The sequence below is a fragment of the Ranitomeya variabilis genome, chromosome 1 (assembly GCF_051348905.1).
Source record: "Ranitomeya variabilis isolate aRanVar5 chromosome 1, aRanVar5.hap1, whole genome shotgun sequence".
In the NCBI taxonomy this organism is placed as follows: Eukaryota; Metazoa; Chordata; class Amphibia; order Anura; family Dendrobatidae; genus Ranitomeya; species Ranitomeya variabilis.
In genome coordinates this window covers 69,815,139-69,832,136 of record NC_135232.1, presented here as the reverse complement: position 1 = coordinate 69,832,136, position 16,998 = coordinate 69,815,139, and the positions used below count along the sequence as shown (strand labels likewise).

At 41.7% G+C, this 16,998-nt stretch overlaps 1 protein-coding gene across 2 annotated transcripts in view; it reads right to left on the bottom strand.

Annotated features, from left to right (window-relative positions):
- Positions 1 to 16,998, bottom strand: part of PLPP1 (phospholipid phosphatase 1) — a 134,195-nt gene that overhangs the window by 35,138 nt on the left and 82,059 nt on the right. For both annotated transcript variants that reach the window (XM_077285037.1, XM_077285047.1), the window contains exon 3: positions 5,697 to 5,977. In XM_077285037.1, the coding sequence (XP_077141152.1) occupies positions 5,697 to 5,977 (281 nt within the window). The remainder of the gene's footprint in view (positions 1 to 5,696; positions 5,978 to 16,998) is intronic.

Genomic DNA, 16,998 nt, shown 5'->3' with positions numbered 1-16,998 from the left:
CCCTGTTGGACCTATTTAGGTTTGCACAAGATTGATCTTCCTATGGAGTGTTAATCCATGAAGTCGATATGGCTTGATATCAAACAGAAGGCCACTAATATAATTATATATAAGCTTTGGCATTACTGTAAGTGCTGATACTTTGCTGTGTGAAGAATCTTTTTGCCAGGTAATTTTAACCAAACATCACTATTAAAAAATAAATAAATAAATAAATAAACGGTAGAGGAATTGTGTTTTTTTTTGTTTCTTTTTGTTTAACCAATATATGGTATAGTGTTTGGAATGATTCAACACTACAACTGGCTCTTTGCACCAGCGGATAAGGGGTTAAAGACCATCATTAATTGTGAGAAAAATACTTGATCCCTTCCGTTTTATGTCCTGTATAAGAATAGCTTGGTTACATCTGAAAGCAGAAGTGAATTTTTAAAGACAGGCGCCAATACAAGGGATATTCCTGATTCAACAATTAAAGTTTATTCATTTTATGATTAGCCTCTACTGAAAGACAGCTTTTCTGACTATACGTAAGCTTTTCTGGCAGAAACTATAATAATCTTAGATTACTGAAGCATTGCTAGGTGTGGATTGACCTCGGAGGTACCGTGCGCCCCCAGTCTCTGCCCGGTCCCCTCACCCTCTCATACCTTACTGCATTTCTAGATTTGGCAGAGCCTGAAACGTTCTGTAATCAAGATTATAGCGGGTTTGTGTTGCTGGTGCGATCTAGCTAAGCTGACAATCTAGGTATTAAGACTACGAGCGAGGCTTTACAGCAGGCCTTGTGCACAAAACAGCCGTAATGTGGTATGCTCACACCAGTGGTCATGTTACATGTAATTATAGTAACAGGCACAGCTCCCCAATATCCCAGAAAGTCAGCACTGCGACCTGCCAGGAACCGGCACAGTGGTGTCTCATTTCATACTGTGCACGCAGCGGAGCCGAAATAGACTGCCCGTATGCGAGCGGTGCACAGTATATTGTACTATAATGCAACGCCCGCTAAAGCACATTTTTTTTATACTACGCCATAATTAAAGGAGACCCCTCATTAAGTCAAAAGTGGACAGTTTTTTTTTCTAAAATTCTTGTTGCCCCCTTGACTATTCAGCTTTTTTCTTTTCTAAAATCCGCCACACTATCCTAGAGATATGGGCCTTTATATTTAGTGCTAATTGTTCCGTTCCTTACAAGGGAGTGTGGCTCACAGGATTCTCCCAAAACATGTCTTTAAGCTGCTCTGCATTATTGCCCTGTGAGCACCACCCCTTGATAAAGACCAAAGGAAAAATGGCAGTAGATGACAAGGCCCATATCATTGAAATCGTATGGCAGATTAAAAAAAAAAATAATAATGTAGGAAAGATATATATCTTTGTACTGTGTTAGCCAGTAGATAGAAAAGTATTTAGAACTGGGAGTCCTCAGTGGTTGATACCTAATAATGGATAACTGAAAAGATGGCAACAAATTGCAAGCTTTCGAGACTAGCTTGCAATTTGTTACCATCTTTTCAGTTAGCCATTAAAAGGTATCAACCACCGAGGACTCAAAAAAATAATAGTCAGAGGATCCGCAAATAAAAAGAAGAGCAAAAACTGGCCACTTTTGACCTGGGGACAGGTTGTCTTTCAATCTTTCCACAGGCAGGTGCAAAAAAAGTCAGGTCTGGGATCAGCTTAGCCCCCAACTATTGTAGGGTACCCCTTCCCACGGTGGAATGGCTTTTAAAACTTATTTGATCAAACTAGTATCAACTAAGAACCATATGTAATTTATATGTACTATTGATTTACTGCAGGGCATTTGCTCATTTTGTTTGTATTCTAGGTTATGTTTGTTAAAAGGGTGGCCCGAAGTCAAAGTAATTTTCATTCTGATTATTTATCTATTTAGTGCCATAAACTAAACAATTTTCTAGTATACTTGCATTAAACATTTCCTAACAATCCCCAAGTATACGAACTGCTTTTCTATTTTTCCCCTACTTCCTTTCGGATGAGGCTTCATTTGAGAATCCCCAAGTGCATACGGAGATACTGACACACCCCGTCATCAGGGGGCAGAGGTGGCGGTCACTGCTACAGCCCCTTGCCATCACCCCCCTGAAGTGAAGAGTCATCAGTGACTCATTTCAGGGACTGGGCTGGTTGCTGCTCTGCGTGCCCTGCACAGTGTGATATGCACAGTCACAGAGTGCGCTCTGTTGTTGGTTTACATCAGTAGTAACAAACCGACCACAGAGCTGTGTCATAATACCCAATGTGCAGAGTCCAGTGACATCACCTGTGGGGTGCAGCGCTGGTTGCTGCACGCAGGGTGTCATCACACCGCTCAGCTACCAGCTACTGATCTGAGCCGACAACAGAGCACTCTGCTGTCATTGTGTACAGCGTGCAGGGACTAGCCCAGCCCTCCCAAATGAGCATGCACTGGGGATTCTCAAACGAACCGTCACCAGAGAGCAAGTAGGGAAAAAATAATAGAAAAGCAGTTAGATCGTGTAGTTACGGAAGGATTGGGAATATTTAATGCAAGTATATTAGAAATTAGTTTAGATTATGGCTCTAAATAGATAGGGATATAGAATGAAATGTACTTTGACTTTGGACCACCCTTTAATGGCCACAGTGTTTGTGTACCTGCACATTTCACTTATACTAACATGTGTGCCGGCTCATTTCTTTGGTTTTGTCCTTAAAATGAACCTGTCAACTAGCAGTAGTTTTCTCAACATGTCCTTGTGTAAACTATGGGGTTTGGGGTTGTGTTTAAAAATAAAGTTATAATTGTGCACACACATGCTAAAATGTCACTTAAGAGTCATGTAGGCGGTGCCTGTAAGGTCTAAGAGTCATCCTAAACTACCTCAGGCTACATAAGGCACACGCCCAGTACAGTCAGGCGTAGTAGATACATACGCACAATGTGCATGTGGCAAGTAACATGACTCCAATAAAAGTGCATGCAGTCTTTACTGTACCTATATATGACATGTTATATGTTTTAGTACTTCACAACTTGCCCGGTTTTCCTGTGTGTTATGTGTCTGCTGTTGTCCAAACAGTCACAAGGATGTGGCGGCACCCTCCTAATATGCAAACACTGAATATTTAAAGAGATTCTGTCACGAAGATGCAAAGTCTGTAATCCAAGACGATCTGCTAACGAAACAAGCTTCTTGTATAGACAGCAACTGTCTAATTAGTTATGTTAGTTTGCCTTGTGGGCAAGATCAGCACAAAAATGCAAAAGGACTTCTGTGATGGTGACATCATTTGCATAAATATAAAAAAATAAAAATAAGTTTGGGTGCTTAAAAGGGAATGTGTCATCAGAAAAAAAAAAAGAACTGTTTAAATCAGGTGTTTGAAATGTATATTTTAATGTTAACAATGTGTTTTTTGTTTTCTTCCATAGAACAATCTATATTAAAAATAATAATTATAAGTCTCGCAATTTTTACACTGGCCACTGGTGTTAATTTTCTCATATTTTCTGATCTTTATTGCTGCTAATGGACAAATAGCCCCAGAGGTCAGTGCAAAAAACAAAAACTATCTATATACAGTACAGACCAAATATTTGGACACGCCTCATTTAAAGATTTTTCTGTATTTTCATGACTATGAAAATTGTACATTCACACTGAAGGCATCAAAACTATGAACACACACATGTGGAATTATATACTTAACAAAAAGTATGAAACAGCTGAAATTATGTCTTATATTCTAGGTTCTTTAAAGTAGCCACCTTTTGCTTTGATGACTGCTTTGCACACTCTTGGCATTCTCTTTGAGCTTCAAGAGGTAGTCACAGGGAATGGTCTTCCAACAATCTTGAAGGAGTTCACAGAGATGCTTAGCACTTGTTGGCCCTTTTGCCTTCACTCTGCGGTCCAGCTCACCCCAAACCATCTCAAATAGGTTCAGGTCTGGTGACTGTGGAGGCCAGGTCATCTGGCGTAGCACCCCATCACTCTCCTCCTTGGTCAAATAGCCCTTACACAGCCTGGAGGTGTGTTTGGGGTCATTGTCCTGTTGAAAAATAAATGATGGTCCAACTGCTGTGAAGCTGCAACATGCTGTGGTAGCCATGCTGGTTCAGTATGCCTTCAATTTTGAATAAATCCCCAACAGTGTCACCAGCAAAGCACCGCCACACCATCACACCTCCTCCTCCATGCTTCGCAGTGGGAACCAGGCATGTAGAGTCCATCCGTTCACCTTTTCTGCGTAGCACAAAGACAAGGTGGTTGCAAACAAACATCTCAAATTTGGACTCATCAGACCAAAGCACAGATTTCCACTGGTCTAATGTCCATTCCTTGTGTTCTTTAGCCCAAACAAGTCTCTTCTGCTTGTTGCCTGTCCTTAGCAGTGGTTTCCTAGCAGCTATTTTACCATGAAGGCCTGCTGCACAAAGTCTCCTCTTAACAGTTGTTGTAGAGATGTGTCTGCTGCTAGAACTCTGTGTGGCATTGACCTGGTCTCTAATCTGAGCTGCTGTTAACCTGCGATTTCTGAGGCTGGTGACTCGGATAAACTTATCCTCAGAAGCAGAGGTGACTCTTGGTCTTCCTTTCCTGGGGCGATCCTCATGTCAGCCAGTTTCTTTGTAGTGCTTGATGGTTTTTGCCACTGCACTTGGGGACACTTTCAAAGTTTTCCCAATTTTTCGGACTGACTGACCTTCATTTCTTAAAAAAATAATGGCCACTCGTTAATCTTAGCTGCTTTTTCCTTGCCATAATACAAATTCTAACAGTCTATACAGTAGGACTATCAGCTGTGTATCCACCAGACTTCTGCTCAACACAACTGATGGTCCCAACCCTATTTATAAGGCAAGAAATCCCACTTATTAAACCTGACAGGGCACACCTGTGAAGTGAAAACCATTCCCAGTGACTACCTCTTGAAGCTTATCAAGAGAATGCCAAGAGTGCGCAAAAGCAGTCATCAAAGCAAAAGGTGGCTACTTTGAAGAACCTAGAATATAAGACATAATTTCAGTTGTTTCACACTTTTTTTGCTAAGTATATAATTCCACATGTGTTAATTCATAGTTTTGATGCCTTCAGTGTGAATGTACAATTTTCATAATGATGAAAATTCAGAAAAATCTTTAAATGAGAAGGTGTGTCCAAACTTTTGGTCTGTACTGTATATCTATATCTGTCTACACCCAAATATCTCAAAAAAAAAAAAAAAAAACACTTTGGAAAAAAAAAATAAAAAAAAATAATCCGTATCACATTTTATATTAAAGCGCTCTAATTCTATACTGTACCTTCATGTGTCTATGATTTTATATGGTACCAAACAAATTGATAAAAAAAATTTTTAGTTCTAAAGAATACGAAAGAAAAAGAAAAGTTGTGCTTTTAAATATAATGGAACCATTTTTTTTTTTTTTTTTTCTAGGGAGCATTGCTTTATCTTTATAGAAAATATTAGTCCCGATCCTGTAATACCTACCCAAACTCTGTGCAGTAGAAGTTTGGGTTAATTGCAGGCACAGCAGTGTTGCTAATTAGGCAGCAGAGATACCTTGGGAAGCAGGTGAGCGAACAAAAATGGACACGAATCTCTGGTAACCAGAGCGTAAACAAAATCGCTTGCACAAGGTCCTGATTCACCTGATGAAAACTTCAATACTAACAAACCCGAGTGATTAGTACTCACCGCGCTTCACTGGACTTCACAGAATCTCCTAGACATACAAAGTTCTCGATGTATCCAGCGCTGCAGTTGATCTTGGTCCAGTCTGGTTTACAAACATCCAGAAAGTGAGGCCTCAGGCGCCCGATGGTGTACTTGGCGATATCGGTCAGCGACTGGCTAACTGCAGCTCCAAAGATGAACGTGCCAATGGCTTTGTAAATAGTTGCTACATAGTGATTTCTGACAAAGCCGTTAGACTGCAGGCACTTATAAAATACAGACAGGGCTTCCCCTAAAATGATCTGTAGGGAAGAAAAGGACATAGGTTAATATAATGGTCAGTGACTTCATGGACTACAGATTTTCACAGTGCTATAGATATCAATTTGGCCCTTGTATTGTACATATAGAACTTTGTAAATTTCACATATTTCGCATACACAATACACATTCATTAAAGGGATTTTACAGTAATTTAAAAGTGAAGTGGATTAAAATATTAGGAAAATAATTCCAAAATACCTTTAATTAGCAAATCACTCTCGTTTTGCCTACAGAAGTAATACAAAAGAATACAGCAGCATCTGTACGCGCTAAGATGTGCAAATATTGAATTACTGCAATATACAATATTTAGAATTGAGAGTCCTCAGTGGTTGATACCTTTTAATGGCTAACTGAAAAGATGGTAACAAATTGCAAGCTTTCGAGACTACATACGTCTCTTCATCAGGCAAAGACTAAAACAAATTCTGAAGAATCACATATTTATGCACAACATAGTATAGGGGAAAAAAAAAAAACAAAGGGAGAGGGGAAAAAAAAACATGGATAAGCCAGGTGACATGAAGCAGAATTACCATGGGTGATAAACGGTTACGTCCATAAATATTGGGCCAATTCTTAGATAAGGATTGTTTTATTGTCCTGTGATTAGGGTCTGTTGTGATGACCCCACATGGTCTGATGGGCAAGTTCCTAGTGGTTGATACCTTTTAATGGCTAACTGAAAAGATGGTAACAAATTGCAAGCTTTCGAGACTACATACGTCTCTTCATCATGAAGAGACGTATGTAGTCTCGAAAGCTTGCAATTTGTTACCATCTTTTCAGTTAGCCATTAAAAGGTATCAACCACTGAGGACGCTCAATTCTAAATATTTTTCTATCTACTGGCTAACACGGTACCAAGATATATTTCTTTCCTGTATCAAAATGAAGGATACCAGAATGTACCGCATCTTTAAGGAACTAAAACCACTTCTGAAGAAACGTGCACAAATGGACAGCGACATTTTTTTTCCTATCTAAATGCAAAAAGGAGAATCTAATTCCCAAAGGACTCTGGATTACAAACCCAATCCTTCATACCTACAACACCCATTATGCACAGAACCTGTGTCACAGGACTTCTGAGAGATTATGGAATCATCTTTTGCATGTCTGCTACAGCATAAAGAGTAAAGTCCAAGGGCAATTTGAAACCCTGAGGAAAACACTTACAGCGGACACAGAGCAAAAATTAAAACAATACTACAACAAACTACGGACCCATCTAATTCATAACAAGGAAAAGAAACTGCACAGATTGCGCCTCAATTCAGGACTCTATGCAAACAGATACAAAACAAAGCCTAAACCTGACAACTTGGACAACCACTCCATTCCAGGCACAAATAACTGTGTCATTAATCTCTCAGATTATAAACCCAACAAAGTGGAGCTGGCCGTGCTTTCCAGAGGACTCTCATGTTGTCCTACTAAGGCCCTGGATAAAACTGAACTCTGCAGTGATATGGAACATTTTTTCAGGAGACTGCGTCTGAGGCAATATTTCAATGATACAGAAGATTCAGAACCCACCTGGACTGAAGGAAAAGGGATCCTAACAACAAAGAAGAGGTCAGACTGGACACCTCCACTGTGACGCAACCCTCATTTGGATAACTATATAGACTCCTTCAGACATTTGATAAAATCCACCATCAGAGATACTAACAGGACACAAGCTTCCAACATCAGTACCCTGGAGAGAAAGGCCATACAGTCTCTGAAAACCAACAAAGAAATCATCATCAAACCTGCTGACAAGGGAGGTGCAATAGTCATGATGAACACATCAGACTATATGAAGGAAGCAAACAGACAACTTATGGGCACACGCTACTACAAAAAAATTGGAGTCGGATCCTACACAGGATTATTACAAGGAACTAAACAAGTTGGTAGCTTGTCTGCCCGACGTATCCATAAGAGCCGATGACCTGATACCAGAAAGTCCAAGAACAGGGACATTCTACATGCTTCCCAAAATCCACAAATCTGGAAACCCAGGAAGACCAATTATTTCATGTGTGGGCACCCTTACTGAGCAGGTATCTTGATGGGTAGAGGGTGTTCTTAAACCCTTGGTAAAGGACACACCCAGCTTCATTCAGGACACAACTGACCTATTGAATAAACTATCAGCAATAGGTCCTCTACCAGAAGGAACCATCCTGGCCACCATGGATGTGGAATCTTTGTACTCCAATATCCCACACCAGGATGGATTAAATGCCTGCAAATTCTTCCTGGAAAACACAGGGACTGATGCTGATTCTGTGGTGAAACATAAAATTCATCCTCACCCACAATTACTTTGAGTTTGACAAGAAGATCTATCTACAGGAGACTGGCACAGCAATGAAAAGTAAAATGGCCCCACAGTATGCAAATCTGTTCATGGCCAAGCTTGAAAGCGACTTTTTGTCTTCATGTCCCATCAGGCCTCTGGCATACTACCGCTACATTGATGACATTTTAATCATCTGGACGGAGTCTGAGCCACAGCTAAAGACATTCCATGAACAGTTTAATCAATTTCACCCTACCATCATCCTGACACTCAACTACTCCTGCACTGAAATTAACTTTCTGGACACCATCATTAAGCTGCAGAACAATAAAATAGAGACATCACTGTATCAGAAGCCAATCGACCGTCCAACATACCTTAAAGGGAACCTGTCACCCCATTTTTTGAAGATGAGCTAAAAATACCGTTAAATAGGGGCAGAGCTGGGCGTTACATTAGTGTCTTTGTGTGCCTTTATAACCTACCTAAGCTGCCGAAATACCTTTGTAAAGTCGCCGTTTTCTGCTGTCACTCACACTGGTCTGGTCATATGGGCGTGGTGACAGCGCTGTTTCTCCCCCAGAATCCTGCTCATCATTACGTTGGTGGCGTAGTGGTGTGCGCATGTCCAAAGCGAAGATCCACTGCCCAGGAGATGAAAAAGAGCGCGGTCTTCGCTATTCGCCGTTTACCGGTGGGCGCGGCCATCTTTCCTGTGGCCGCGCGTGCGCAGATGGAGCGCTCTGCTGCCCGGGGCTTCAGGAAAATGGCCGCGGGATTCCGCACGTGCGCAGATGGAGATCGTGGCGGCCATTTTCCTGAAGCCCCGGGCAGCAGAGCGCTTCATCTGCGCACGCGCGGCCACAGGAAAGATGGCCGCGCCCACCGGTAAACGGCGAATAGCGAAGACCACGCTGTTTTGAATCTCCTGGGCAGTGGATCTTCGCTTTGGACATGCGCACACCACTACGCCACCAACGTAATGATGAGCAGGTTTCTGGGGGAGAAACAGCGCTGTCACCACGCCCATATGACCAGACCAGCGTGAGTGACAGCAGAAAACGGCGACTTTACAAAGGTATTTCGGCAGCTTAGGTAGGTTATAAAGGCACACAAAGACACTAATGTAACGCCCAGCTCTGCCCCTATTTAACGGTATTTTTAGCTCATCTTCAAAAAACGGGGTGACAGGTGCCCTTTAAATGGGACAGTTTCCATCCAAAACACATAAAAAAACTCCATTGTCTACAGCCAAGCCATCAGATACAATCGTATATGTTCCAACCCAATGGATAGAGATGAACACCTGGGTCGCCTCAGAAAGACCTTTTTGAATCAGGGCTACCATCCAAGAACAATTGAAAATCATATCACAAGAGCCACCAGAATATCAAGGAATCACCTGCTACATTGCAAAACTAAAGAAGAAAATAACCGGGTGCCTCTAGTAGTTACCTACAATCCAAATCTGGAGGCGCTAAGGGGAGCTGCACGGAAATTACAACCTTTACTGCAAAAAGATGCCCGCTTACAATCCATTTTTCCAGACCCCCCACTACTGTGTTTTAGGCAGCCCCCAAATCTAAGAAGCATCATTGTGAAGAGCTCCTTGTCCTCTCCAACAGCTGCAGGAACCTCTCCTTGCAACCAGAAAAAATGTAAAACCTGTCCATTTATAATGACCACGGACAAGATAAAGATCCCCAACTCACACCAGGACTACAAGATACCAGGTACATTCAGCTGCGTCACTTTTAATGTGGTGTACCTAATTAATTGTACTAAATGTCCAACTGGGGGTCTGTATGTGGGGGAGACAGGGCAGAAACTGAGAACAAGGGTGAACTCTCATCGCCATACAATAAGAGAAAAAAGAATGGATATACCTGTGGCATTACATTTCTGTCTCCCAAATCATAACATTATGGACATGAAATTGTGCTTTGAAATTACCTTTCAATACAAGTAGAGAGACAGGAGAGTCTGGGAATATAAACTGATGACTACCTTTGACACTCTAAATGCAGGAATGAATGTGTCACACGGATTTATGTCTTTTTACATCAACTAACTACAACTAAGGAACTTGCCCATCAGACCATGTGGGGTCATCACAACAGACCCAAGTCACAGGACAATAAAACAATCCTTATCTAAGAATTGGCCCAATATTTATGGACGTAACCGTTTATCACCCATGGTAATTCTGCTTCATGTCACCTGGCTTATCCATGGTTTTTTTTCCCCTCTCCCTTTGCTTTTTTTTTGGTTTTTTTTTCCTATACTATGTTGTGCATAAATATGTGATTCTTCAGAATTTGTTTTAGTCTTTGCCTGATGAAGAGACGTATGTAGTCTCGAAAGCTTGCAATTTGTTACCATCTTTTCAGTTAGCCATTAAAAGGTATCAACCACTGAGGACTCTCAATTCTAAATATTTTTCTATCTACTGGCTAACACGGTACCAAGATATATTTCTTTCCTGTGCAATATATAATATACTTATAAAAATTAAGATTCTTAAAATTGTCTGGAGTGCTGCTGTATTCTCTTGTCGGTATATTATATAGTCAAGGCAGCTCACACCTGTTCACACTTGCTTTATCCTGTTCAGAGGTGCTGATCAGTTTTTTGTAGTATACTATTGGAGCTGTTGACTGCCTTCTTTTCTGATTGCAGTCCTCCCTTCAACATAAGTCTGTTTTTAATTAATGATGGATCCTATCCGCCCTTTAAATTTGTAGGCTTTTCACCTGGGAGAGGCATGTTTGATAAATGTTAGTTTTAGGGTCCTATCAAAGAAAGGTCACCTTGCCGTGGTTGATAGGCACACATGAATTGGCCAATTTATGCATTAAAGTATCTTCATTTTTATAAGAATATTCTGTATAGCAGTAATGCAGTTCAAGTTTCATATATTCAATGTTTGCATATATCTTTGCGCTTACAGAGTGCTATTACATTCTCTAGTTTGTATATTATGCAGTCATGGCAGCTTGCACCTGTTCATACATCCTTTATCCTGTTCAGAGGTGCTGGTCATTTTTTTTTTTCTTTAAAGAGATAATCCCTGTAGGAGATTGAAAGGTTTACCATCTGGCCAATAATGTTAAAAGGATGGGTGCCTTACAGCATGTGCAGTAGTAGGAAACTCTTCATGTGTACGAAGATGTGTTTCCAGTGAATATTCAGGAAGTTTACTAAAGATACAAGAAGTGCTGAGGTAAGAAGAGGCTGCTCACACTGTTGTCCATGTTTAGCTGATCTAATACTGGACATACCAGGGGTACTGAAGTAAGAAGAGGTCACTCACTTCCCATATTCACTGGCCACCCTGTCTATCTGATCTAATACTAGATATATTAGGGGTACTGAGGTAAGAAGAAGCTGCTCACACTGCTGTCCACCCTGTTCATCTTATCCATTACTAGAAATACAAGGAGTGCTACGGTAAGAAGGGGCTGCTCACACTGTTGTCCACCCTGTTAATTTTATATAATACTGGAGATACAAGGAGTGCTAAGGTAAGAAGAGGCTGCTCACACAGTTGTCCATGTCCATCTTATCTAATACTGGAGATACCATAGTGCTGAGGTAAGAAGAGGCTGTCCACACTGCTGTCCACCCTGTCTATCTGATTTAATACTGGAGATACCATAGTGCTGAGGTAAGAAGAGGCTGTCCACCCTGTCTATCTTATCTAATACTGGAGATACCATAGTGCTGAGGTAAGAAGAGGCTGTCCACCATGTCTATCTGATCTAATAGTGCTGAGGTAAGAAGAGGCTGTCCACACTGCTGTCCACCCTGTCTATCTGATCTAATACTGGAGATACCATAGTGCTGAGGTAAGAAGAGGCTGTCCACCCTGCTGTCCACCCTGTCTATCTTATCTAATACTGGAGATACCATAGTGCTGAGGTAAGAAGAGGCTGTCCACCATGTCTATCTGATCTAATACTGGAGATACCATAGTGCTGAGGTAAGAAGAGGCTGTCCACACTGCTGTCCACCATGTCTATCTGATCTTCTAATCGAGATACCATAGTGCTGAGGTAAGAAGAGGCTGTCCACACTGCGGTCCACCCTGTCTGTCTAGCTGATCTAATACACACTGCTGCCCTGTGTTTTGTGAATACCAAGAGGCTGTTGTGACCTGTAGGTAATCTATGCCATGCTAAGCTATCAACAGCAGCAGAGGTACCTACTGCACATGCTCAGTTTTCTTTTGCCAGGGAACTCCTCTAACACCGAGATTGTATTAATCACAAGGTATAAAATAAAAAGCCCAAATATAAAAATGTGCAAGATCCTTTAATGACCAAAATTACTCAATCTAACTGCTGGTTAGTTGCATGTATTGAAAACCCCTCCCTTCACCCACAAAAAAAAACGATTCGTTTATCAGCTTTTACCACATTCAAGATAAACGATAAGGATTGCAACAAGCATTAAAGTCACAGTAAAGTTCATTTGATACGACAGCAGATAGGAGAAGATTACTGGATGATAAAATACATGCACATGACACATTTGTAAGATTAGAGATGCTTGTGGATTTGAATGTGGTTTTTTAATCGGAGGAGCCATCTCTGCTCGGTCTTCAGATATAAAAAGTATTGTACAGTTCTATGCAAAAAAGAAGAAATGCTAGAAAATGAGATTACGGACTGGCTCATAAAAGGAACATCGCTGTAAAGGTTTCGATGATATTAAAAATGTGATTGTGACCAACAGAATGACAAAAGAAGAATGTTATCTGGGACATTTTATAGAGAACTGTCATTAAACGTTTTAATTTATTAGGTTCTTTCCAAGATAATAATGCCGTGGGCCACATACCTAGTTTATAGCCTTTAGCCTACTTCTTTATATCAAATAACGTTCCAAGCACTGACACTAATTTACCATGACACATTAAAGGGATCAGTGATCATTTTATAAAAACCACCTATCAGAGGTTTACGGTTCTCAGCACCCACCAAATGCTGCCCCAACATGGATTCAGGTGGTTTCCAGGATGATCAAGTGATCTCTGCACCCCTGCCATACAGCAGATTTTGCCTGCAGTTGCAAAGGCTTTTTCTCTTAGGCCGGCGTCACACTGGCATATTGCATCCGATGCGAGAGCCTCGGATGCGATATGCTAATGACACTCGGCTCCTGCTCGCAGCAGAGCAGGAGCCGAGTGTCATGTGTCTGTGCTCAGATTCTCTCGCACAGGGAGGATCGGAGCACAGCTGCGGAGGAGGCGGAGAAATTAATTTCTCCATCTCCTCCATTGCTGGGGTCCGCTTATAACGCACATCACTCGGATGATATCCAAGTGATGTGCGCGGTCTCACTCGCACCCATAGGCTTATATGGGTGCGAGTGAGCCGAGAGTTTTCCCCGGTCCGAGACAATTGCAGCATGAGATTATCGCATTGCACTCGGCCGTTTAAAACACCAGTGTGACGTGGGCCTTAGGCTAGTTTCACACTAGCGTTTTGAGGAGCTCCAGAGGGCTGCAGACTTCCTCTGTGAAGCCCCGCCCTCGGCCGCACCTCCACCGCTAGCTCCGCCTACTTCTGCATGCTGCCTGCGTACCTATCTTTAACATTAGGTACGCAGGTCGTGCGGCTGTATGCGGATGCTTCCGCATGTGTCCTTTTGACGATGCGGCGAAAAAAAGAAATTGCTACCAGCTGCGTCCTACGCTGGTCGCCGCATCGTCAAAATGACGCATGCGGAAGCATCCGCATACAGCCGCACGACCTGCGTACCTAATGTTAAAGATAGGTACGCAGGCCGCATGCAGAAGTAGGCGGAGCTAGCGGTGGAGGTGCAGCCGAGGGCGGGGCTTCACAGAGGAAGTCTGCAGCTCCTCAAAACGCTAATGTGAAACCGGCCTTAGGGAGCCATTGCAAGCATATGTAGAAGAACATGGTGTCCATTCATATGAGTATATGTCCGAGTCATACAAGGACCAGGCATGTCCATCTACTCTGATATCTCATAGATGGGGGATCTGAGCAGGGTAGGTCATATAGACAAAAATTATCTTCACTGGACAAACCAATGTTTTTATCAAGTTTTCCAAAGCTTAAGCGCACTGTGTTCCCTGGCGATCTTAAGGCTACTTCACACTTGCGTTGTTTGGCCTCCGTCGCAATGCGTCGTTTTGGGAAAAAAACGCATCCTGCAAATGTGCCCGCAGGATGCGTTTTTTTCCCATAGACTTGTACTGCTGACGGATCCGTCGTGCACTGAATGCATCATGTTTTAGCGGAAAGTCGTCACCAAAAAACGTTCAAGGGAACGTTTTTTCGTACGTTGCATCCTGTACTTTGGAGTGCGCATGCCCGGGCGGAGATCTCGAGCTCCTCCCCGGGACTTTAGAATGGGCAGCGGATGCATTGAAAAACTGCATCTGCTGCCCACGTTGTGCCGAATTTTAACGTTGGTACGTCGCGCCGACGCTTAGCGACGGCCGCGTACTGATGGAAGTGTGAAAGAACCCTAACATTGTGTACATCACAGGTGCAGTCAGAACTGTCCATGTAACAAGTAGAAAAAGAGTGGCACTCACTGTCCTAAAAAAAAAATCTTTCACTTTATTTCGGCAATTTTAAAACATCCAGGTCAGGAGAGTTGTAAGTGGAACAGAAAGCTGGGACGACAAACGTTTTGCGCTCGTGCGCTTCAACAGACGATTGTCGTCCCAGCTCTGTTCCACTTACAACTCTCCTGACCTGGATGTTTTAAAATTGCCGAAATAAAGTGAAAGATTTTTTTTTTTAGGACGGTGAGTGCCACTCTTTCTACTTGTTACATGGACGGCATCATTGTCTTTTTCATGAGTGGGCACCCAGGAGTCCGATTTGGGCAGCGGATTGGATCCATACAATTAATCCAGCATATGAGCTGCAGTGGTGCGGATCATTTTGTTTTGCTTGGCAGTCAGAACTGTGATGGCTGCAGAGAACGAGGATTGCAGCCCTTCAGTGGTCGCTTATGGGCTGCAGTGTTCGAGTGACAAACTATCACAATATCATATCACTCAGAGCGGAGCTGGAACGGGATGTAATTATACTTTTTCCTTATTATATTCAGTACACAGGAGGGAGGGATTCAAAACTGCTTGTCCAATATTGGCCAACCCCTTTAAATGGTGAGTCACAGAGTTAGCGCCATGTTATATAGCAATCTAGAGGTGACAATTTTGATTGTTTGGTCTAAACTTTAAAAGGGCATCTGTCAGTAGGATCTACACTCCTAAGATGTCTATATGGGCATGCAAGTCATAGAAAGATGATGAAAATGATACCTTGATATCTGCAATCTGAAGTCTTACTCTTTAGAAATCCACATTTTTCTTAATATGTAAAAAGAGTTATTAAGATCTCCCTGAGAATCTGCCTCCAGAGCTTATTATAAATGATAGGGGGCATTACCAGTGTGAGACACGTAATGACTAACAGTCTGCTCTCTTGATCTACATGTCTCACACCGGTAATGCTCCCTTTCATTCATAATAAGATCTGGAGGCAGACTCTCACAGAGATCTATGTCCGGACCATAGATCTTAACAGATCATTTACATATTGAGAAAAACATGGATTTCTCTGCAATAAAAACAGTGAATCAAAGCTATCACGGTATCTTTTTATTTAACTTCCTATGACCTACATGCCCATATAGTTTTATTCCCCCTGTGGCAGTGCAGCTGGTGTTTCCAGTACATTACAACTAAAAACAGAATAGAGATGTAAAGTATGTCCACTTGCTTGGGATATAGGGTTACTAGTGCCTTTGGGATGCCCAGGGCTCCAAGACTGTAGTACGGTAATATGCTGACAGCAGGTTGAAAAAGAACTACAGTAGTTTTATCTTTTTAGCATGCAAACATGGAAGGGGATATCAGGACGGAGCTCTACTTAGGTTTGGATAATTTCCACTCTTGCTAAGAAAATGTTGGGTCTCTGGAGATCACTTTTTTGGGCAGAACAAGTGGTGATTAATTTTTCCATCAGCTGCTTGACAAGATTCCCGAGCTGAAAATTTCCATTTAAAAAATTGTGGAAAAACAAAATAAAATGAAAATCTTTCCTATGTCACAAATAACGGCAAAGAAACAGCTTTTAAGTCTATGATGAAAGATACAATGTATATAAAAAGTCTGCATGTCCTTGTTAAAATGCCAGGTTTTTATCGTTTAAAAAATATTTCCAAAAATAATAATTTCAGAACTTTGTCACCCATAATCTGTACAATTCATTTGAGAAACAAACTGAAATCATTTTAAGAAGGGAAATTAAAGTATTAAAACTAAAACAATGTAATTGCATAGTGGAGAGCAGTGAATATTCATTTCTATTTAACACCCCTTAACCCCCAGGGCTTTGTTCGGTTTTGCATTTTCATTTTTCGCTCCCCTCCTTCCCAGAGCCATAACTTTTTTATTTTTCCGTCAATATGGCCATGTGAGGGCTCATGTTTTTGCGGGACAAGTTGACCTTTGGAACACCACCATTGGTTTTACCATGTCGTGTACTAGAAAACAGGAAAAATATTCCAAGTGCGGTGAAATTGCAAAAAAAGTGCAATCCCACACTTGCTTTTTGTTTGGCTTTTTTGCTAGGTTCACAAAATGCTAAAACTGATCAGTCATTATGATTCTCCAGGTCATTACGAGTTCATAGACGCAAAACATGTCCAGGTTCT